At 44.9% G+C, this 24,384-nt stretch overlaps 1 protein-coding gene across 4 annotated transcripts in view; it reads left to right on the forward strand.

Moving 5' to 3' along the window:
• The window catches only part of SCG2 (secretogranin II), a 58,965-nt gene extending 37,901 nt beyond the window's left edge, over positions 1-21,064 (forward strand). Inside the window, exons 1-3 of one of the 4 annotated variants that reach the window (XM_083848566.1) lie at positions 4,767-4,859; positions 6,680-6,777; positions 18,697-21,064. In XM_083848566.1, the coding sequence (XP_083704692.1) occupies positions 18,711-20,594 (1,884 nt within the window). In that variant the 5' untranslated portion in view covers positions 4,767-4,859; positions 6,680-6,777; positions 18,697-18,710 and the 3' untranslated portion in view covers positions 20,595-21,064. Of the gene's footprint in view, positions 1-4,739; positions 4,860-6,679; positions 6,778-15,050; positions 15,178-15,644; positions 15,667-18,696 lie in introns of those variants that run through there. The other 3 variants (XM_083848564.1, XM_083848565.1, XM_083848567.1) reach the window with 3 other exon arrangements.
• Positions 21,065-24,384: the final 3,320 nt, after the last annotated feature.

A 24,384-nucleotide genomic window follows, 5' to 3' on the forward strand; every position in this document is an offset into this window, starting at 1 on the left:
GGAAGGGCTGCCCACTGAAGCGTTCGCGGGGATGCACTAACATGTGAGCGCAGGTGGAGCTGTTCCTTTCAGTGCTGTCAACAGCGAGCCCTGGGGAGTTTGCTCTTTCAAACCGGATGACAGCCAGTGACAGATTTCTTAATATTTGTTTCAGTTTTGATGCTTTTTAACTGTAGGGCGCATCAGGAGAAAAAGATTCACTGTTCTGAATAGCTGAACCTGGCCTTTTTGTTCCCAACATTTTAGCTTAAAGGGATAGCTTTTAAATGTAAAACCTGTGATATGAGATTATTTAATTAAAATCAAAACAGCTGTATTTTGAATTTGTCATGTTTCAGAGCTAGAATCAACCTTAATGCCATGATGCAGCAGAACACAGCAATTTTTGCAGATAAATTCTGTACAAAACCACAGAAAACTTAACTGTCTTCAGGCACAGTATGGAGGGGCTATTCTGCCACATTTCTCAATTTTTTATGCTTTATTTTCAGCAGTCTTCCACCCTGTGAGCTGTTTTCCCTCCCACCCCCTCAGAACCTAATGAAAATTTTATGCCATTTTTTGATAGTAAACAGACCTCCCCGTTTTCAATGCTTAACCCTGTGATGGGCAGAGAAACTTAACTCTTGTGCAGAGAAGGGAACCTGGCACGGAGCAGCCTAGTGACCCACAGAAGTCCCTGCAGGAAATACACGGCAGACTGGGAAAGGCGTGTTCTTGGTTGCTGATCCGCGTGGCAGCCCTGCTCTCCCGCTTGCTGCTTGGACTCGAGTGTTCGTTGTCCCTCATGCTGAACGCAGGGCTCTTGCTGGGAATGAGCCCTACACCCAAACAAAAGACAACAAACGCTAGAAAGAGAAAACCCACGACGTAGGACAGGTGTGCCTCCAGGTACAGTGCCACAGTGGCAGGGTGCTGTCTTTTCCACCGGGCTAGAGATGTCCCTGGGTGCCCAGGCAGGCCCTGCAGCCAGCAGGGCGACCTCCTGACAGGCCGCTGCTGCACGCTCCCAGCCTTGAGCCTCGCCATCGCTTCACTTCAGAAATAGAAAAATGGTTGTTGCGTCTGGAAATCTTCTTCAGCTGTTTTATTTTCAGTGACTGGGTAAACGTATTGCTGTATTTTGTGTTATGGAGGAGAACCTTTCTCTCTAGGGTCTTCCTGTTGTGGACTGTCAAGTGCTAGCAGAGACCAAACAAAAGCAACTCCTAACACAAGGATGATGAGATGAAAAACAGTTTGCAGTCAATTTTAAATAGATGCATAACAAAACAAAACTAAATTACACATACTGGAGGCCTGCCAGGACGGCCCCTTTTTCTTTTTCCTTTGACTTCCGTTTCTTCAAGCTCACTGCCAGCATCTGAATGTGGGATGGAAATAACATGAAAAGGATGGTCGTAGGTATTCAAGACTGTCTGTTGGACCTTAAATTCACAGATGTAGTATACAGGCAAAAAGGTTATAATCACTACTTAGTTTGTTCAAAGTTTGAGACCCTTGGCCAGGAGATGAGTGAGTGTTGATAGAGAAGAACTTTTTTTTTTTTTTTTGGTCTTAATTAACTAAAGAGCAATTGCTATTTGTTCTAGCTAGTATTTCAAGGTGTTCGTGTCCTGGGATCCTGGCTATAGGTCACAGCCTGGAGCACCGACAGCTCCCAGTCATGAGGCAGTGCCACGTCAGACACAACCGGCTGGGTTATTTGTAGCAAACAACTGATTTAGTTTCTTTCCCTCAGTCCCTGAATGATCTACTGTGAGGTTTTGACTGCTGGAGATCTGCGTGTGTGAAATGACAATGACTGTTTTATGCAAATGGGTTTCATGCTCTGGATTGCCTATAAGCGATTGAGGGAAATTATTTCTCATTATTTGCTATTTCAGCTGAATGACAGGCCTTGCAAACCACAGGGCGTTGAGTCTGATCCCTGACTGAATAGCTCCCAAATGCACGTGGAGCATCCAGTGCTCCGTGCACACATGTTGCCCACACAAACCCTCATGAAAACACATTTCCCATGCTCTCCTCTTTGTACTTTGTTCTCGTCGGTGTTTGTTTATCGCTGGCAAGGAACAGGAGTGCTGCCCAACCCATAGGGCAGCACGCTGTTTGTCTTCAACGCGCTGTGAGTACTTTCCGGCAGCATCTCCTTGATGGCAAACACGGACCCGTCGGCGCGGTAAGGTGGGGCCAGCCTTGGCATGGTGCTTGGTGAGGGACGTGGCACAGGCACTGGTGGGCTCCAGGAGGTGTCCCTGGTCCTGCTGGCAGTAGTGGTATGGCCACGCGAAGTGAGGCTCTGCCTATGCCCAGGAAGCAATCAGCTTTCATTGTGTTGTTTATGTGTGTCTTCAGCAACGCGTTGTGCAAGGGAAGGCGGCATCATTTGTGACAGTTGTAGCTCTAAATAGGAAATGATTAATATTTCATGATTATTTTTCTGTAAGGCATGATTCTGTGGAGAATGCATCAGTCTGACTCGCTGTAGAGAATGATCCTGCCTTGCTTAGCTTTCTAAATGTAGTCAGGCGCTGCATGCTAATATACTTATATTAAATGAGACCTCTCTGGCTGTCTGACTAATGCTCTGCTGCCAATACGTCAGTACAAAGTGAGCACTTAAGTTTTGGAAACTTCTGTTTCATTCTCCAGTCTCCCAAGTTAGCTGTTTCTCACTCTCCCTCTGTGTTGTGCACCTTTGATCTAGGTTTTACAAAAGGAATAATGCAGGGCAGTTCTATGAGGTCATGAATGTTAACCGATTCCATCAATTGCAACATCTTTGATTCTGCTGAAAGTTGTTCCTTTTTTTTTTCCTTTTTCTTATTTATTTTTCCTTTTCCTGAGTCATGAGCAAACCTCCTTAAAATATTCCAGACAGTTTTAAAGAAAGGCTTAGCCATAATGTAGCAGGGTGCTGTTAAGTGCCGTAAATCAGGATGAAAGAAACTGAGGGACAGATTCCTACTTAGGTGTATGGGTTCCATTCATTAATCTGAATTCAGTCAGACCAGAAGAAAATGAGACTAAAAGATGATGTATGTTCCCTCAGACTATTATAATGGCTTAATCCTTGTGCAAACAGCAATACTGGAATATAAATAATTCACAGCAGATTCTTCTGGTCCCAATCAGGGTTCCATTCTGTTAGACACCGTAGAGAATACTACAAAAACATGATGAAGGAGAGTTAAGACTGCAGAGAAAACAGATGTTAGGAAGTGTCATCATTAAGGTGGTCTGTGAAATGTTAATTTTACTCTCCCTTCTACTCCCATGCATGTACTACACATGTTCTTGATCACATTCATGTCTACCAGCTCAATCTATACAATGGAGTGGACATACTTATACCAAGCAAAACAAAGACTTCTGATTCTTTCTAGGGTGCTATTGAAAAGTTGGAATTTGTTTTATAACCCAGCTGTTCCAGGTCTATAAGGGCTGTCTATAGACTCTACGTAAGGCAGAAAGGAGTGTGTAGGAATACAAGATGGTTCTGCATTCATACAATGCTTGGAAGTAAGTTTTGAAGAGGAATAGTTTGCCACACTTGAAATTCTTTGCGACCTTGTTGTGACAGTGTCATCCCAGAACTTTTATTTTCAGTATCTGAGGATTCAGGGATTTAGAAAATTACATAGCTGAATTTGCTTTTATTTTCTGTCTAAAAAAACCCAACAAACTGATAAAATAACCCCTTTGAGGTGTGTGTATTTTTCTGTAGATGTGGGCATACACTGTGTTTATTCAATGTTCAATCTTCTCAGGCTAGTGCAGCTGATATGTCAGGCAAGATTTGCTCAGCATTATTAAAATTTGTATTGCTTTATGAATTTAAGATTTACATCAGCACAATGCAAACTATGAATGCAACAGATACTCGGTAGGTCACAGCGGTCTTCAGATAATAGGCAATATTGCCACGGGAAGATACTGTATTTATCAGTGAATTGTAGGTACCGTCATAGATGATGATCTTTGTGTCAATCAAATTTGCATGCTTGCTTTACAAATTGAGTGCCTGAAAGTCATTGTCTGGTTTGTTTGTTTGTTTTTCTTTAGGATTTTTTCCCGTAAAGAGTCATTCTTATTAAGAGCAGTGATTGAACTTGGTTTTAATAATTATAAAAGGGTTTTGTTTTGTTTTGTCTGATAGCACTGGCACAGAAAAGCCTCTGCAGTTCTTTTCGGTTTCCAAGTTAACGCTGTCTCAATGCTGCTGACTATCAATGCAGTCTTTTAGCCATGGCTGTCTAAGCAGCTGTGAAAAATAACAACATAAACTTAGAATTAAGAATTTTCAATAGTAATTAAAAATTACGGCTAAAGGTTCTCGTTCACCAAACACTGACTGCTTCTCAAAACTCTTAGGCATGTATTTAATTTTGTGCATGTTCCGAATGAGTTTGATCTTAATATAACCGAAGCATGTACTTTCAATTCTCTTGTTTTACTGCTTTTTTAAAGCAAATAAATAGCTATGATTCAGATATGTGCTTGATGGATAAAAATCAGGGAACACAACTGCAGTTGTGTGCCCGAATTTAATCTTAGGAGCAGGTTCTGTACTTCTGCTTCCCTACAGGTTAGTTGTGCTGGGATTTTGCTCTGTTATGCTTCTCACTTTGACTGATTTTTCCTAGGATTTCTATTCTATTGTAAGCCTCATTTCATACATTTAATATCACTGTTCATCAGCCTAATTACCCCTTGGTCCCACCTCTTTGGCACAGACCCTGGAAGTGAGACTCCCGATTCCTGCCTCAGCCGCCGGCCCATCTGCTTTTTCCAGTTCAGAGGCTCTGGACGTGGTCTCCAGAGGAGCATCTGTCTTCTCAGCTGCCCGGGCTCAGGTACTGCAGCTGCATTGCTGAGAACTGAAACGTTTTGTTCTCTTCCTGGTTTCTACTCCGTCTCCTCATGTTACAGTTCTTCCTTCCCATTTCTTCCTGTCTTGTAAAAAAAAATACCTCTGTTCTACTACGGCCACTACTACTGCTATTACTACTACTAACAATAATAACAATATAGCAGGATTTGATGCCCTTCACAATGCTTAGCAGTGAGAAAGGAAATCCTTCCAAAATTGCTCATGGAGAACTGCCACTGCACAGGGCTGAATCTGTACCCACCAACTGCTGCTGCCTCCTCCAGAGCAGAGTCTGGGGGAATGAGAAAAGCACTTTCATGTGCCTGGGTAAAAACACCCAGTGGAGGCTTATACAAAGTGTCGGTGAGCTGGGACAGCTTCTGCAGCCCTGGTCTGAGAGAAGAGCCTAGCAGTAGTGTAATGCTGCACGGAGCATGATGTACTTCCACTGCAACATGAAACAGCCCATCAGGAGAAGCTGAAAGAGACACTACTTCCACAGACATCTGTGGCGATGACTTCCTGATTACAAGCAAGTGACACCAACCCAGAAGGGTTGTCATTTTTTTTGGTTGTTGTTGTTGAATGTAAAATATCCTGAAACAGTTATGTAAAATTGAGTATCTCATCAATATTACATCTGCAACAGACGATGAAAACCTCCCTGCATGGACAATAATCCATTTAGTTCATCCCGCAAGATCTCCAGTGCCAGATGCAGTATCTGGCCTTTTGATTCAGCTTTGAGATTCACTAGTGGAAAACCACAGGCAGCCAAACAAATCCCTGTTGACTACATATCTACGCAGGAGCATACGCAAGCCATGCTCTAGGTAAGGCTGACAGTAATTCATTGTGGTGCTTTGCGACCTGATTTTAAACAGCTGCAATGAATTGCTTTTGCCTTGAATTACAAACAATTTATTTGGGGCAAACCAGGCCACTTCCATGGGATCCAGCATCACACCGAATGTGGTTGGCAGATGACAGGATGCCTGCCATGTTTTGGAAGATGACCACCGGGGGGGCAGCTCACATTTGTGAGCGGCTCCTGCTGGTGGGAGGACCCCAGGTGATGGCACTGCAGCAGCAGGACTGCTGCACAATCACGTTAAGAGCTACAGGTCTGGTGGAAAACATATCATGTGCTGACCCAGACCCTTCCGCACCACATTGCATTGCACAGAAGAGAAGATCACTGAAAACTGGGTTGGTTTTAGGAATGGGCAAACTAGGCAATTTCCTAGGGTGGTGAAATAGAAGAGGTAGAGGAATTGCAGCGTTAACTGCAGAAAGGGAGAGGGCCTGACTCTTGTGAGCAGCTCTGGCTCTGTCCCTGCACAGTGTCCCCACGTCTGGGAAGTTTGCTTGGTTTGAAAGCTGTGAGATGTGGAACGAGGATAGTGCTGGGGAAGCTATTGCCACCATCAATGCTGCTAGCAGCAGGCAAAGGCAAAATAACATTACCTTAGTTATCACTATGCTCATCTGATGCATGTGGCAGCAGAAGTCAGTTTGCCCCACTCAGTTGAAAAGCCCTGTGTGAATGTGGGGGATTTTTCAGTGTAAAGCAGTCTCAGCTAGAGCTCGTGCAAATGGGAGCCAAAAAATCAGTCCCACCCTGCTGGAAAAGTGCGTTTCCTGCAGCCAGAGCCGTGCCGGCAGATTCTGGCTGAAGAAACAGGAGTAAACAGCATCTATGGAGCTTATGGTTGGCTTTTAAATATATCTGGCAGCAAATTTCCAGAGTAAGGATGCTGCAGATTTGGGGTGAGATGCAATAACGTGTCTGTTTAATTTCAGATATGAACCCTACTGGATCTAAATTATTAGCCCAGCACTGAAACAGCTATTTTCATGACAAGCCTTCTGTCGCCTGCAGGGATCCCTGGATACAAACGGTTTGTTTTGAGTACATTTCATTCAATTGGAAAAATAGCTTATGTTTAATATTTCATAAAATAGGCTGTGTGTTTTATCTCTGCTAGTACAGGATCTATGCTGTCCATCTTCCATGTGTACCCATCCTTTTATGCAACTCGTCTGTTCTGAGGCAAGAAAAAATACCTTACATCACACAGGGCTATCTTATGCTTAAACTAGGAGCGCCCAGCAAGTCGCTCATAGTCAAAAGCCATTTGCACTGATCTTCAGACAAGACAGTGGACAGGCTGCTTTCTCAGGGGGCGTTTGTCCCTTCCTGAACTGATTTGCTGTGGTATCCTTTTCCTACCTGAATTATAACAAGCTCTGAGACACCAACGTTGGGGAAGCACGGCAGTCCCTCCACCCACTGCCCCTCTTTAAGGCCTTGCAAGGAAAACCTGCTTCGTCTTCCTGCCCTCCCTGGGGCTCCCCATGGGACTCTTGCCCAGGCCAGAGCAGCTTTCCCGTCCTGTGATGTTATCTCAGCGGCAGCCTGGTGCTGGGAAAGGCACGCTGCTTCTCTGCCACTTACCAGCCTTGTGTAGCACACAGAGAGTATTTGCTTAGTGGAAAATTGTGGCATTTCCTCCTAATTATATGGGTTTTACTTGCCAGTCAAGGCTCTGATAGCTGAGAGAGAAGCAAGGCTGCTATCTAAAACCACGCGGAGGTCCAAGACAAACGCTCTTTGCAGCTTGCAGAGGTGTTGCTAGGTGTCATTTAGTTTTCAGCCTCTTTGGGGGAATGAGGGCACTGCTTACTTTTTTGTATTTGCTGGAGAAGGGAGCAACCTGCCTAGCACTTTTTCCCTGCCCCACGAGAGCCGTTCAGGACCAAGCGGTCATAAAAGCACTTTCCAGATGTTCATATGGGGAGAAGGAGTCTCAGAGAAAAATGTTTCTGGTTTACTTCCAGAGATGGATGCTGTATGTTCCTGGTTGTGCTATATATATATATATATTATATTATATATATATGTACATATATATATATATGTATTATATTTTATATATATATAATATATATATATATATAATATATATATATATATTATTTTAAGTAGTTGTTTCTGAGGCACTGTGGGATGCCTTGTGCCCAGCTCTGTGCACCCTCTGGCTCCCACCCGTTCCATGCTGGGGGAGCACAGGAGCCCACACGCACGTACAGGAGGTGACAGCGGTGCTTTGTTTCTGTGCCTCTTGCCGTTCACAACATGCTTCCTGCACACCTGGGCGGTGGCATTAAATCCTCATGGGTCAGGGAACCACAAGGTGACAAATTTGCCATGCTGAAGTTCCACCCCTAGCCTGGTCAGGCATGACTGTTGCAAGGCTGGGGGAAATGCTTAACCCCGTAGCTCTTCTGCTTTTTGCACTGAAGTTCAGGCCTTGCTTGATCCTCCTGTCTCTGTCCCAGGGAAGCTGCCGTGAGGCCGGCCAGCTCTCCCAGGCTGTATAGCCTGAAAGGCAAAGCAAGCCCTCAACTTTAATGCTGATGTGGCAAATGTTACTAGCTATAACCACATGTGACAATATGAATTTGTGCTCTCCTTCTGATGATTCAGGCTTATTTTGAATTAACCTTTAAACTGTAAATAAATGGACACAACGTGAGACATTTCCGCCTTGTCCACAGGAGCTAATTTGGTGGTTCCAGATCTGTTTGCCCTCTTCTTGGTAAAAGTTTTATTTGGGGAGAAATTCTACACCGCTGGCTCTGTGCTGTGTTTTGCAGTCAGTCTCATTTTTTTTCTATTTTTATCACATTCGTGACCAAATGCTAAATTTGGTTTTGACCCAGCTCTATATAAATTACTGTAGCAATAGAGCTGGAACCTATGAAGTTACATACTAGGCAATGAAGGGCAAGCCTATGACCACAAAAAATGCTGTAATGGCACCGGTGAAGGTAATGATGCTAGCAAAGACAATGCAAGAGGAAATGGTGATAACTTTTTATGACAAGGAAGCAGAGCGTGGCTTATTGCCCCTGTAGCCTTGGCAGATAGATCCTCGCATGCTGTGTAGCTAAAGCACCCATTGTCTTAATGGCTTGGGAAGAGCATTTGCCCGTATTAAATGTGCAGGCATGTGATTTCGTGCTTTGAGAATGGCTGGAGCCTCAACAAATGAATAAGAAAAGGAGTGTTAATTAATAGGTGGCAATTTTGCTACTCTAACCCCTATCCTGCATTGTCAGGCAAGTGAGCAGGTAACAAAGCAGAGGTTTTGCTGCCAAATAGAGGGGGATCCAAAATCACTGAACTTTTCTGTGTTTGTGAGTAATAAATATGAAAATTAATGAGGCTTTGATGTAATTTTGGACTTGGTGCTTAGGGACATGGTTTAGTAGGTGATATTGGTGGTAAGGAGATGGTTGGACCAGATGATCTTGACGGGCTTTTCCAACCCTAATGATTCTATGATTCTAATTAAGGGATAGAAATGGTTTAGCCCCAAAATCATGAAGTTTCTGCAGAGCAGAATCACAGGAATAATTTAGCAAACGAGTAAATAATGTAACTAATCCTATGTCCAACAGTGAAATCACTTCTACCCATTTATTTAAAATGAAGCATCACATAAACGTGTGAACATACCGCTCTTGCGGTAGCATCATTCACTCCCACATAAAACCTTTGTGCTCTCGTGAAAGCGTCGCTGCAGGTCACTTCTGGAGGACACGTACTGCAGAAACACCACGTTCTCCTCACAGAAACCCCCCATGAGCTGGGACTGGTTTGTCCCCTGGGCCCCGGGGTGCCCCTGGCAGTGAGGTGCTGCAGCCTCGGGGCCTGCAGGCTGCTGTTTGTTCCTTCTCCCACCTAAATATGCCGGCCTCGGCCTGCTCTCTGCTCCCATTCTCTTTTGCCAGGCTAGCTTTGCCTGTGAGGGTTATGCCTCATCTAGAAAAGCATGAATTAACTCCACAGCTTATCTATAAACCAAGAGCTCTGACCAGCTTCTCCTGTCTCGCCCACAGCCCTACTGATGGGGCAAAACAGAAGCACAGCTCCTTCTTTCCATCTACTTTTCCTTTTGGAGTGAGAGCCAGTGCCCGGTGCTCCTGCAGTTGCCAGGCCCTGCTTGGGGATGGGGAAAGGGAGCGAGACCTGCACAGAGCCCTGGCTCTCAAACAGGGCTGGTGTCTGACAGAGTGACTACAGCAGAGGGAAGGGCTTAGGAGGGAGACTATTATGGGAAAATGATGCAAAGAGAAAGACAAAGTAGTACGTAGCACAGGAAAGAGAAAATGAAAGAAAGAGAGTCAAGTGCTCTGTGCCCTTCCCCGCCGAGCCAGCAGCAGGGAGCGGTGCAGTTCCTTGAAAAGAGGCGACCTGGCTATAAGTGGTCACCCTTGTTTTTTTCTGAGTCAGTTTTGGCGAAGGGCACGTGGCTGGGATGGAGCATGGCCGCGTTGTGCTGCCGGGAGGCCGGGCTGTGCAGGGCCCCGCGGGCGATGCCTCACCAGGGCGCCACTTCCCTGCGCCCCGCTGCGTCTGCTCTGCGAGCGGCAAGGGACAGGGAGCCTGGCCACACTAATTAAAACTCCTTTCTCAGTGCTCCTTGGCAAGGTGCAAAGAAATCCTCTTTTCATCCTTAATGACTAAAAATAAATCCTATTTTGTGTTTAGGAAGGAGCCGCATGACTGAAATGAGCCGTTCAGTTTCATTCATGTTTGCTGTCTATTAATCTGTTCTCTTCACCCTCAGCAGGGTATGACTCAGAGCTTCTCATTGTCTTCCTCCCTAAACTATATGTGTTTTGACTTTAAATTCTGCCGTCTGACGCACAGCAGTGCTGAAATCATGACAGTTTGATCCAGCCAGCTCCCTGGAGACTCTTGATCTTTACTGCCTGGTAAACGTAACACCCCTCACAGCTATGCAAAGCAGATATTGATATTTTTACACCAAATGTTGGTAAGCAGATGTCACAGGCTGGTGAAGATCTTTGAAACTCCACGGGAGGAAATACGCGTGTATGTACGTGGGGGAGGCCTGCAGATAAGAATACTTTGGTGGTTATGGGAGAAGACATATATTCCTTAATCTGTTGGTGTTTTGCTATTCTTGTTCGTGGTGATCAAAGTGGAGGCTGCACTGGAACAAGTACAACAGTAAATTCGTTCTCTGTTGATTCATCTGCTGCTTTTACACCCTCCTGCCAGCCATGGCTTCTTGCCTCCTCTCCTGTCAGAGGCAATGGCTGACCCCAGCTCCCCCATCTTTGTGGACTGCTTTTTGGGACCTGGGGCCAGTTCTGGCAGGACATCAGAGGCTGGGTCATGGTGGCGGGCTCCAGACTGCCCAGGAGCAGGGGAGGACCCAGCACCGTGCCGAACGAGGCCCAGCAGGAGACATGGGGCACTGGCTGTGCCTGGAGCCGTGCCGCGGATGTGCCTTGGGCACAGATTTCCACGGGCCAAGCTGTGCCTGCAGAGCAGAGCTGTGGGACCAGCGCTGCCTCCGTGCTCCTCTTTTTGTTCATTTATTTTTTTTTAGGTGCAGGCAGTATGAAATCCTGAACACGTTAATTTTTGGGTGAAAGTCAAAGTTTATTTTCTTGTTGTCCTTAGCAAAATCTGTTCTTGAAGCATCCCTATGGAGCGTGCAGTACCACTTCAGGGAACCGTGTTGGTCAGGCTCGCTGTGGGCCTACAAAACCTTACTGCAGTGTAGAGTTAACACCCAGCGGCCTGCAGCCACCACGGACCCCTGCCTTGGCATCCATGCTGTTAAAGAACTGTGTGTGCAAACCACAAAGTCCCTGATTTCCTTACAATGTTATGTTTTCCCTGTCCCTTACAGCTTTGGTAATGGAATTTGAACCATTTATTGTGTACTAAATTTAGGGAGGCCAAAAATATTTGCATACAAATGTGTTTGAGTTCACAAGAATGTGAAATGAACAAAAAATAACAAATATAATGTTGGGATAAAGCAGAGGTTAAGTATTTTAAAATCAAAATCATTTAAATTAATCTATATCTGTGGTGACAGGTGAACTTTTTTCTGACGAAAGCAAACCTCCCCCTTCTCATTACATACAGAATAAATGCAGATACTCAAGTCAGATGAGGAATGAATTCTAAATGTGACAATGGCACTTACTCTGTAGGAAATGCCATGTCTGTAATGAATTGTAAATTATTTTTAGTTGCCCCGGAAACGGAGGAAGGGGGAAGAACCATCAATATTGACACAACCCCGCTTTATTTTTAAGCAGCACTGATCTTTTGGTGACACCAATTAGATGAGGAGAGAGAGAGAGCTGAAGTGAAGGGTACAGCCTGCAGACTATTTTGGGTTTTAGACTACAGAGGCACAGGAGCCAAACAAATGTGCTGCCTGCTGCTGCGCGTTACTTCTGTGTGGCTGTAACCATCGAGATGGTTGCTTTGTCCTGTGTGAGCTGGGGCAGGAGGCAGGTCTCACCGGGACCCCATGGTCCATGGGTGGTGGTGGTGGCAGCTGGAGGTCCTTGCCACCATCACCCCCACAGTGCTGGCGCTGTGCTGGGGCTGGCCACGGGCACGACACCAAGCCCCATCTCAGAAAAAGCTACCTCCCGGGCATGCTCCTGATGCTGCTCTTCCAAGTGGTCTGGCTTTTCTTTCTCCGCTGACTTCAGCAATGATGAACTTGATGGGTGTGACAACCCACGATGGGCTCAGTCCTCTTGCCTCTGTTTGCTGCAGTGAAGTTCCCTCACCTCCCTGAAGCTTTGCTTACTCTTAAGTTAACATGCAAGACGCAGGTTTGATTCACTTCCAGCCTCTCACGATGCATAACTGTGTAAGGCAGAGCATGAGACAGGGCAAACCATTCAGAGAAAATATCACATTTATTGCTGTTCTGTTCCCAGCATACACAAGAGGATGCAATATGGTCAAAATGCATTCAGAAAAACAAGATTACCATCCTCCTATGGTTAAGCAGTTGATATTGAGCTAGTTCTAATGCAATTACCTAAATTTCAGAGATGCTGTGTTGTGATCCTACTCTTGTATAAAATGCCATGGAACTTCTAATGACAGCACAGATCAAATTTTCTGTTTCATGACTCATTCCAAAGAAAAGAGTGCAACACACAGAGCACGTTAATTAAGGGCCTCCTTACAGGACCATGTGAATACAATCATTAGCACAAAGCCCATGCAAAACAAACATTTTGATGTGGAGTAAAATTGACAGCTCAGTTGTGGCTAGCCTTCTGTAAATTTTATCCACTGACCCTAAAATAGCCACAGCAGAGCACTAAGCCAAGTGCCTGACTTCACACGCTGTGAATCTCAAGTGAGAGGCTAAGGAACAGAGGAAAGCATCGTGCTGATGTGCCAATTAATCTGAGTTGTCTGAAATACGCACTGATGCTGAGGATCAGGGATGGGTGGATGGGGGCAGTAGGATGACTTCATGTGAAAGAATTTGCTAGACAAATGTTGGGTGTTTGGTCATGGACTGCACAAGAGTCTGTTGGAAGCACATGCAGAGGTACAACAAAATTCTTGAAAATCGGAACATTTTTTCTTCTATTTTTTTGTTTGTTTTGATCACGATGACTATTTTCGCAATGGACTAAGATATTATAGCTGTAGTTAAGTCTAACCACACATTTTGTGGGCATTTGGAGCCCTGCTTATGGGACATATGCTGCTCAGCGCGACCCTTCCCAGGTGGTCAGGGTAGTGCACGGCTCACGTGAGCCCTGCTCTCTGCCTCCTGTGGCCGATGCCCCTCTGTCTCCATCTTCAAGGATGCCACCATGGATCCTAGCAGAACTTCTGGTTTAACTCATTTCTTTCTGGGTCCAGCCATCAAAGCAGGCATTTCAGGTTGTGCCTGGGTCCTGAACAAAACTGCTGCTGCTGAGTTTCAGCACCGACAAAGATGGGTCCTGTAGTTTACTAATAACTCCATATGAGGTGAAATGAGAGGCTTCCTGATCTCCATTTCAGCCCCCAAAAATGCAGCATGGCCAGTCCTTTTGTCTGTGCTCACGGCTGCAATTATTTCTACCTTGTTGTTCTTATGACAATTTAATTCTGTAACATTTATTGCCTTGGAAGGTATATTCATCCTGTTCATCCTTTTTTTTTTTTTTTTTTTTTTTTATCTTGTGCTGTAAAAGGTCAAAATTGTCAGGAAAGATTTATTTTGGGGGAAAAGGAGTCCTTATTTAAAAGCCAAAGTAAAAGAACCTTTCTGGAAGAGAAGGGAAGCAGAAGGAGCGAGCTAAAACCAAGAGCAGCATCTGAAGCAGTGTGTTACATTCCATGTTTCCTGACTGATGGCAGAGTGGTACTTACCCACCCTACTCGTCTACGCGACCAAGTACTGGCCTTTTGGCACTGTGGGTGCTGAGAATACACTTATACCCAAGAGGTGCTGCTGGCACGGCCGGGCCGCGGTGCGGTGCCTGGGTACTCCTCCTGTGCCCGTGCCTGCCCCAGGGAGGAGCAAAGGTGTCCCCACGCACCAGCAGTGGGGTTCCTTGTGCCTTGTCCCTCCCTGACATGCTTCAGTCGCTCCGTCTGAAGGCTGCTATTCCTCCACTACACCCAGCCCTTGTCTGGTCTGGAGCTCGTGGGCCTGTGGTGCTGGATGGGGAGGGCATGGACACCCCGAATTGTCCTTGCACTGTGGCAGAGCTGTTGCTGTGTGACAAGAGCTCACGCAATGGTCACCCAACAGTTCACCCAAGGTCTTACCCAACGACATCTCACCCAACAGTCACCCAACGACTCACTCAACAGCCACCCAAGGTCTCGCCCAACAGCTCAGCCAGCTGCCATTAAGCGACTCCCCCGGCACGCAGCCATTAAAAGGCCTCCCTGTGCCATGCGAAGGCCAGGCGCCAGGTGCGAGCAGGGGGCTGCCCCACACGCTCTGACCCCACAGACCCCTGGCAGCCCCTTTCACCCCGGGGGGGGCCTCAGCAGCGGGTTGTGCCCAACGTGCCCCACTGCCGCATCCTCCCCTGCTTCCTGGAGCCGAGAAGCAAACGGCGCTGCCTGCCCCCAAGATGCAGTTCCCTTTTTCCCTCCTGTTTTTTTATCCCCCCTTTTCCTTTTTCCTTTTTTCATATTTTTTTTTGACTTTTTGACTTTCTTCCTTTTTTTCCTCCTTCTTTTATCTTCCCCTATGTGTTCCTTCTTTCCCCTCCCCCCCTTTATGCCAGCACCCCCCTGTTTTTACCCCCCCCCCGGTCCCACCGTGGGGTTGGGGGGGGTGGGGTGGGGGGGTCCCTGCCCGGCGGCGGGCGGGGCCCCGCGGGGGGCGCGTCCCGGCGCGGTGACGTCAGCGGCGGGGCGCTATAAGCGGGCGCTGTCCGGGTGCTGAAGGCGGCGGCGGCGGCGGCGGCGCGGCCAGGTGGGGGCTGCGGCGGGGGGCGCCGGGGGGCGGCCGGGGCTGGCAGCGCCCCTGCCTCGCTCCTCGGGCACCGCTGGGGCGGGAGCCGGGGAAAAACGAGAGGAAACGGGGACCGGAGGGACGGCGGGGAGCCGGCGGGGCGGTGGCCGGTGCGCGCGCGGTTGGCGACGCGCGTGGTTCGGGGGACGCGGAGCCGTCCGCCGGTCTGCTGGGCGTTGCGGGGCCGTTCCTGGCCGCGTTAGTCGGGCTGCTGGGGGTTGTCGAAGCCTTGCGGGCTGCATTCGTTGGCTTGGCAGGGGTTGCGCTGCCGGCTGGTGCCGCGGAGCGTGCTGCCGCTGCTTGTGGGCGCCTTGAGTCGCGCGGCTCGGCGTGGGCTCGGGCAGTGCCGAAGCGCAGGACGCCGGGTTACCTCGGAGGCGAACGCAGTCCGACGAGCCCCGTGTGCCCACAGATACGAACTGCCCTTCTGGTCCTTCGGAACTGCTGGCGGTTTGTTTGCTCTCCCCCTCCTCCTCCTCACCCCGTTCTGATTTTGCTCGTGTTTCGAGTCCCTTGCGCAGCGTAAAGGGTTAGAGAGGCTTTTATAACAGCAACTTTGCTGCAGTCGCGCTATTTATTGCAAAAGTAAATGGGACGAAGAGTGCGTGATGTATTTCCTTATTTTCATGGAAAACTGCTGTTGGATCCCCTCTCAGACTCTTAAGGACTTGTCTATAGGAAAGCTTATGAGTTTTCATAGCAAATTTTCACCGAAAACGTTACATCCGCATCAAAAAAGACTGCTGGGAGAGAGAGAGAAAGAGAGAGGGAGAAAATTACTGCTACCATGGAAACATCCCAGCACGGAGATTTATTGGTTTGTCTCTTTTCCGGGGAACTTCTGTCAGTCCGCATTGCCTTTGTGCATGTTAAATTGTGAAGTCAATCCCCTCATTTTATAAACAGAAACTTGTATATTTGTTGGCCAAAAAATGATCTTACTGTCTGTTAGGTTCTTGTAGAGGAGAAAAAAAAAATGCACTCCCCTTCCAGGCTAGCTTCACGATTATACACATGTAGATTAAAAACAACCATTTTAGCATATTGTCCTTTGAGAGGCACAAAAGAGAATATTTTACTGTAGATCCTAAAGATAGGTAGTCTAAAACATCCTCTGTTTTCTCAAAAAATTGTGAATTTATGTCTGAGAGACTGGGGAGAGGACTCCCCTCACCCTGAATAAAGCAGTATATTTAATGACAAGATTTTGTGACCTGGACTCAAACTTTTGAAATAAATCATTTCCAGCTCCATTTGACAAAGGCTTTTGAGAATCATCTACTAATAAATTAGAGTTGAAAATTGATCTAGAGACAAATGTACTCCAAATGTATAGAGAGGAACCACTAAGCTGTTATTCCAGCAAAGGAAATATTCCATTGAGCAACATCCTTATGGAACACTAAACAAAACTTTGCGGGGCTACACGCATTTTGGTATTAATCGAATGATACTGACTCTTACAAAGGATACAGCAGTACATAATTGTGTGCTGTGGAGGAGGCTGAGTTCCTGGTCTCTGTTAGTGGGATGTGCCTGGCAGATAATTATGGAACAACTCTCCCTTCCCCCTTTCTCAAAAACAACAGAGTTTCTCCTCTTATCAAACTAACTCTATTAATAACCAGTTTCTCTGCTAGAAAAATCTTAATTCCATTTATTTGCTGCAATAGGTAGCAAAGTTTTCTTTTTCTTTTTTTTTAATTTATTTTTTCTGCCTCGAGATATATACATTTATATATAGGACTAGTGCCTTTTCTGTGATAGAAAATGAAGGGATGCGTTGGCTTTGTTTTAGGGCAAACACAGACCTAGAGGGTGGGACCTTCTAATCAGCTGTTCTGAAGTAATGCTTTCTGAAATCAATTCCCAAATGTATGCAGACTTGAATATGCAAAAATGTCTGGGGAAATTGTTTTCTGCTATGGCTGTTAGCTTGCTCAGGCATACTGAGGTAAAAAAGCGGCTCTCAACTAATACTCTTTTAATTATTAAGTCACATTATGTTAGGAACAAAAACAGCGGAAAAATGTACAATTGAGCTGAAATGAGCATACTGATGCTCACTTTCTATGTACAGCAGTGGGCAAACAGCAGTATACGTAACTCTTTCAGCCTGTCATGAATCACCAACTTCTCGACAGGATGGTTTTACCAAGCCAAAAACAAAGGAGCCAAACCAGGTCAATTAAGCAAAGTGGTTTCTATCTTTACCGTTTCTTTCTCGTTATTGTACTTTATTCATTAATGTAAATGGATCAGAAAAGAGACTAATCTGTCACACAGCCTCAGGATATGAGCTCCCAAGCATCTCCTAGGAAATAAGTGACTGCAATTTTTCACTTCACAGAGTGGAGGGTGCTCGGCTCGCTGCAGGACTGGGCTTGTGCAGCTGTAGCCTCATATGCAGCAGTGCTGTCATTTTGTTAATTCAGTCTAATGCTTATTTTTCCCACTTATGTTCCTTTAAACAGAGTTTATTATTGGCTGGCTTAAACTGGACACACTGATTAGACATGGGTTTCTTTTGATTTTAACTGAATTTATCTCATTTATACCAATAGTCAAGCTTCTGCGTGTCCTGGGACCTGATTCAATTTCTGCTGAAGTGAAAGAATGAATGAAATCACCACTCAGAATCTATTTACTTGAGCCTATTTCCAAAACTGTCTTGGAAAATATCAGTAAAATAATTGTATTGTACCTGTATGATAAATTATAATTTGTCCTTCATATAGGGTATTACTGCCCATGGGGAAATGCATCACTCATAGACCCCCTTAACTAAAATTCAGCTGCAATACAAATAATGTTTTTTTTTTTCTTTTATGAAATAGCAAAAAAGGAAGTAATAACACTAACGGTAATGACCGAAATAAACCTGCAAGTCATTTTATATGCCATGTTCTCCACTTCATTACATTAATTTTACTGCAGTCTAGCACCGTTCAGAGGTATTACCCTGACAGTAAATGAGAGGCCCTATGGAACAATCTCACAAAATAATACTGTATGCAGTTTTAATATTAATATGTTGAGCTGCATTTAAATATATGGACATACTGTCTTTACCATTTGAAGCCTTCATTTTAATAATCAAAATGACATCTGGAATCCTCTGTTGGCATTTCTTTAGCTATATAGGATTTTTATTTTTTACTTTGGCACTGCCATTGGAAAACTGATGTTCATAAAGTAAATTGAGCGTAAAGATAAGACATTTCTAGCTTTGCAAACCAATCATTTACACTAAACTGAGGAGACAGAGGAAATGTTCAGAAAATCTCAAAATAAATTTCCATTAAAAAAACTTCCATATATGAGCTCTATTAATATTTCATGAGGAATAAAAACATGTAGTACTAATATTCTTCACAATGAGTTCCTGTTTAAAATAACAATCTCTTTTTTAACCTCTCAGTTTGCTAAGTTTGTCTCCATATATTAACTATCTCTTTTTTTCTTCTTCTTTATTTCAAGGAAATATACTAAATATGGCAGAAACTAAAACCTTCCAGCTTGGAGCAGCCTGCGCTGTCACCTTTTTCTTTGCCCTAATCTGTTGGGTTGATGCAGCTTCCTTCCAGCAATATCAGCTGCTTCAGAAGGACCCAGACTATGTAATGAAAAACTTACAAAGGTTCCCAAATCCTGACATGATCAAAGCTTTGGAATACATAGAAGATCTTCGCAAGCAAACTAACAAGGGAGAAAGCAGCCCTGATTACAACTCCTATCAAAGTGTCCCATACCTCCTGCAACAGAAAGAAAGCAAAGATCAGGTTCACCTCCCAGAAAATTTGAGGGATTCTTTGACTGAAGATGAGTCTCAGTGGGTTAAGGTTATGTTGGAAGCCTTGCGACAAGCTGAGAAGGAGTCAAAAGTTGCCCCAAAGGAGAATAAACCTTATGGTCTGAGTTCCGATAATAGTTTTCCAGCTGGAGTAACAGATGATTACGAGGCTTACAAGTGGCCTGAGAGGTGGCAAAAATATCTCAAAATGCCTATTGGCCTCTATGAAGACAGTTCAAGAGACAGTCCTTTCAAGCGTACTAATGAAATAGTGGAAGAGCAATACACACCCCAAAGTCTTGCTACACTGGAGTCAGTGTTTCAGGAGTTGGGGAAGATGGCAGGACCTAGTAATCACAAGAAAGAGAGGCTGGATGAGGACCAGAAATTGTATGCAGACGATGAAGATGATGTGTATAAAGTGAATAACATTGCCTACGAAGATGTGGTTGGAGGAGAAGATTGGAATCCCATAGAGGAAAAAGTGGAAAGCCAAACCCAGGAAGAGATAAAAGACAGCAAAGAAGAAATTGATAAACATGAAGAGGAGATTGATGATGAAATGAAGAGATCAGGGAAACTCAGCTTCCCTGAGGATGAAATGAGAAGAGAGAATAAAGATCAAATGTCAGAGGATGTTTCAAAGCTAATGAATTATTACCTGAAGAGGCTGGTGGGCAGTGCTGGAAATAGGAAATTAAGGACTGGAGGAGAACTTGAGGAGAAAAGAGCAACCACATTTTTGGATAAGCAACTTGATCCTCAGTCTATAGCTCAGTTAATAGAAATCTCAAGGAATTTACAAGTTCCTCCTGAGGATTTGATAGACATGTTGAAAGCTGGGGAAAAAAAGCAGCTTCAGAGTGAAAGGTTGGAAGCTGAGCAGGAAGCAGAGTTCCCAGAAGACCTTGATGAGATCGCTGAAGCTACTCTAGGACAGAGTGACATATTTAAAAGTAATGTAAACTCTAAAAATGGGTACATGAAGCAGCCTCTTAATGCAATTCCCGAAAATTTACCTGAAGACCTCAATATTGAAGACATAGTCAGTCTTCTGGGAACTGACAATTTAGGTAACCAGAATCCCTCCTACTTACTAAATCATCTTAATCAAGAAAACGATCTGCCAAGACTGCCTTACATTCCCAGAAGATTGAAAGGACGCCCATTTCCTAAAGCTGCGTGGATTAACGACTTGGAAAGGCGACAAATGGAGTATGAGAAACTGAATGAGAAGGATGAAGAGCTGGCTGATTACTTGGCAAAGATGCTGGCAAAATATCCTGAAGTTATCAATACGAACCAGATGAAGCGACTTCCCGTTCCAGCTTCTGAAAGCGACCTGCAGGAAGACGACCGGCTGGAGCAGGCCATCAGAGAGCACCTAGGCCAGGTGGGACCACAGGAGGCCGCGAAGCTGGCATCACTCAGCAAAAGGCTCTCCATGACAGGGGACACCGATGACACGCAAAACAGGCAGTATCTGGATGAGGATATGCTAGCAAAGGTACTAGAGTATCTAAAACAGGAGAAATCAGATCTTGAAAGAGATCACATTACTAAACGGGCAATGGAAAACATGTAATTGTTCCCCAAATATGATTTCTCTCCCTGATGTGTTGACTTCAATCCCGATTCAGTTGTGATTTACTCCCACTCTCCCACTAAACAACTTATGGTAGACTACTTACCATTGAACAGTCTGCATATCTTTCTCAGAGCTGTTATCTTGTTTATTGATATACTTATGTATGTTATAAATGATGGGGCAAATAACAAATTGCTTCAAGTGTTTTAAGAAACAATTTAATGAAATCAAGTAAAACTATAATATGTAAACAACTGACCTTTGCATTGTTAATAAAACATGATAAATGAAAAGTGACAATTATCATTTGAAATTTTTAAGATTAATTGGATTATTTTGTTACTGTCTGTAGTGTTTTTTGTGGAGTATTGAATAAAAAAATAAAGCATTATATATATAGTTTTATTTACAAGGCTTTTTTCTATTCAGTGTTTTATTGTTGATGAATAAATTATTTCTGGACAATAGACTGTGTTTCTTTCTGGCACTTGATAAAGTCATAATAATTAGAAATCAAAACATATTTTTACTTCTACGGACAATTTTTTGAGGTCTATTATTTTACTGTGAATTAATTTGGTTGAATAATTATGTTTTTCTATGCTGTAATACCACCGACTGGCATTATCATCAAGGGTATTGAATACCTGAAGAGCTTGCTGAGGTCAACCAGGGCGGTAACTGCATTAGATTTTTTGAAAATTGGTCCCCAAATTATTAATGATCTTGTATCTCTTGGGGGGGGGGGCGGGGTAAATGATCTGTCTAACTAAGACAGACTCTATTGTGAAGCCCTAAAAATATAAAATTGAACCTTCATATCTGAGCAGGAGACGGGAGGTTCTGCAGATACATTCCTTGCCACCTTTAATGATGGCTACCATGCAGAAAGAAACAAGCCCCAAGGGAAGCAGAGAACTAAGACTGTTGCTAACATCACTTTCTTGTCTAACAAAATGGTTGCTAAATATACTCAGAAGCATACACAGAACCTTTATTATTCACGACGTTACGTGATATTCTGGACACATGAAAGGTCTCTTGAGCGCCTGTTAAGACCTGTAGTGGATGTTCTGGAAAAGCCACAGCTCTTTTCCAGAACTAAATGTGCTTGTGTAACTCTGTGAGTCATACATGTTTTTCACTGGGGTATCTCAGCCATAAGCATTTGCAGGATTATAGTTTAAAAGTGGTTCTCCCTGCGGTGTTCTTCAGCATCTCATCTCTGCTAAGTGGGGTGGGGATGACTTCTGGCGAGGTAATGTCTAATGAAGCAAAGTACAAAGGCTGCAGAAATAACACTTCATTTCCAGTGTCACCATTACCCGGAGCAATTGTAGATGATAGGAGTTCAGCCAGAGCTCTTGCTTTGGGCCACATTAAAATTCTTCTCTTACTTGAATGAGTCAAAACATCAAGTATAGAGTTGAAAACATGCAAGAGTTAATTTTGCATCCGTACTCTAAGGAGGGACAAACCTGTTGCTATTCCAGCAGTACTTGCATGTGACACTGGCAATGTGGAATCACTGTATTTTACTCAAAACAAAAATGTGCTTTAAAAATATACATGTATCACTTTTATCACTTTGCTTCCTAATGTTGTCATTCTGCTTGATCCCAATACTGCTCCGGGCAGGGCTGGGCAAACCCGTCGGTGGGGACGGATGCCTTGCTGAAGCTGGGGCTGTGCTGGGGCAGGACCACGCAGCAGGAGGCAGAGCTGCAGGAGCTTGTGCATGGATTCGGCACTCATAGCCTCAGTTGGAGGCATACAGGTGTTACAGATGTGCTGTTCAACGCAAGTGACAAGCACCACTGGGACACCAGGCTAAACAATTACAAATGTCTTTAGCAGGGCTTGGTCAGAGTTCAGCAAGGATAACAGTAATCTTGGCTATGGTTCTTGTGTAGGTCCTCATGGCTAAACTAGATAAAAGTTCATCCTTTTTTTTTTTTCCACAGTTTGAAAATGAAAACTACTTTTTTCCTTTTTTTTTTTTCTTTTGCTGCCTTAATTTCTTTCAATGGGGATATACAAGGGTGGTTTTAAAAAAAAGCATCTCCACCTGCACCAGTGGCAGCTGAAGTGAGCCCCGAGGAGCAGCACCCAGAGCTGTACAAGTTGCTATGGCAGCCCAGCAGCGCTCAGGCTGAGCATCACACTAAGGACACGGTCATAAAAACTGCTTTGCAGTCTCAACCTTTGTTTCTGCTTTGTGCTAAGATGGCACTCAGACGGCCTCCGCCACAGCCCTGCTGGCCCCACCATGGGTGTCAGCACTGTAAGTGCACAGGCTCGGAGCGCCGCTTTCCCTGGTGCCCCTGCCTGCAGCACTGCAGGGCCCCTAATGCCAAGGAAGCTCCCAAGAGCTCAGCGTCTTCCTGAGGGACTTGGCTCAGAGTGCTTGATGTTTTCTTCAAGTAGAGAACAAAGCCTGTAGGTTGTAGGCTGTAGGGTTCATGGCTTATGTTTATGTTTGTTTGTTTTGTTTTTAAAGTCAATGTTTGAGTTTGTGTCAAAACTATGATGTTTGGCACCAGATGTTAACTTAGCGTTATTCCTACTGCTTAGCTAACTCCCGGTCCCTGAGAAGGGATGAGGCTCACGGGTCCCGTCCCAGCCGTTACTACTTGGCCATACCAGGCAATGATGTACAAGGCGTGCGGAGGGCCCAGACGAGATGCCACACAAAGGAAACATGGTCGAGCCTGACTGATGGTAGTTCTGAGCCCACCAGTCTCATTTCCCTTCCATCACAGCTCATAGCACTCCCTTCCCCTGGGCTCCCCAAAGCCCCAGCAGTTGTTTGGCACAAGTGCTGCCTCCTGGCTCCTATTCAAGGAGAGCGCAGTGAAAAATGTGGATACAAGAATGATTTGGGGTCTAAAGAACTGAAGCACCTTTAAGTCTCATACAAATACGTGCATTATGGGGCAGATTCATACAGAGACTGTGCAGAAGAATAAAACAAAGCTGTACCTCAAAGCAGAAGGGATGTGACCCCCAATTCCTCACCTTGCCATAATCTGCCTTCTTCATTGCATGGGGACGTGGGAGTCCTGTAGCCCCTTTGCAAAGGGAGCTATGGGAGATTTCCTACAATCTTCTCCTTCTTCAGGTTTTTCCCTTTTCTTACTTTCTGAGCACCGAGGCAGCCGTATGAGCCGCTTGTTGTCCAGAGGACCCCCTCTGCAGCGATGCTCCTGGCCTCTCGCACAGCTGGGCCAGCAGCAGTCTGGCATGCAAGGATGAGAAAGGGCAGGCCATTCACTTCAGCTCTTTGTTGAAGTACCAAGCTTCAGAAGAGCCAAGCTTTGGCATAAGTAACTGCACCAGTTTATAAGAACATCTCATGTACAAAGTGTGCAAGCCATTAGGGGCTTTGTTGTTTGTGGTTTGTCTTCATAAAAAGGGAAGAGTTGTTGAACTTGAAATAAGTCACGTTATGCAACAGAACTACATGGAGGTTTCAAGCTGATTTTAAGTTGAGAAGCAACATTAGTATCCTTTCCTCTTCTGGATGTAGAAAATAGCTAATCTCCTTGTGAAGTACTTTACTTCTAAAAAAAAATGAATCTCCAATTCCTTTTTCAAATGAAATGAGCAAATATCATATAGGCAGCACCCTCTTGGTAGCTGTAGCTGTCTCTCAGTACCTAACCAAAGCTCCTGCAGACGAGCAGCTAGTTACACCCGACTTCGCAAGGCATCACAATCCAAACACACACCGTCGGATGAGAGCTGCTCCATTAAGCCAGCGCAGAGCCACCCCCTGCAGAGCCAC

Source organism: Anser anser (genome assembly GCF_964211835.1).
Source record: "Anser anser genome assembly, chromosome: 9".
In the NCBI taxonomy this organism is placed as follows: domain Eukaryota; kingdom Metazoa; phylum Chordata; class Aves; order Anseriformes; family Anatidae; genus Anser; species Anser anser.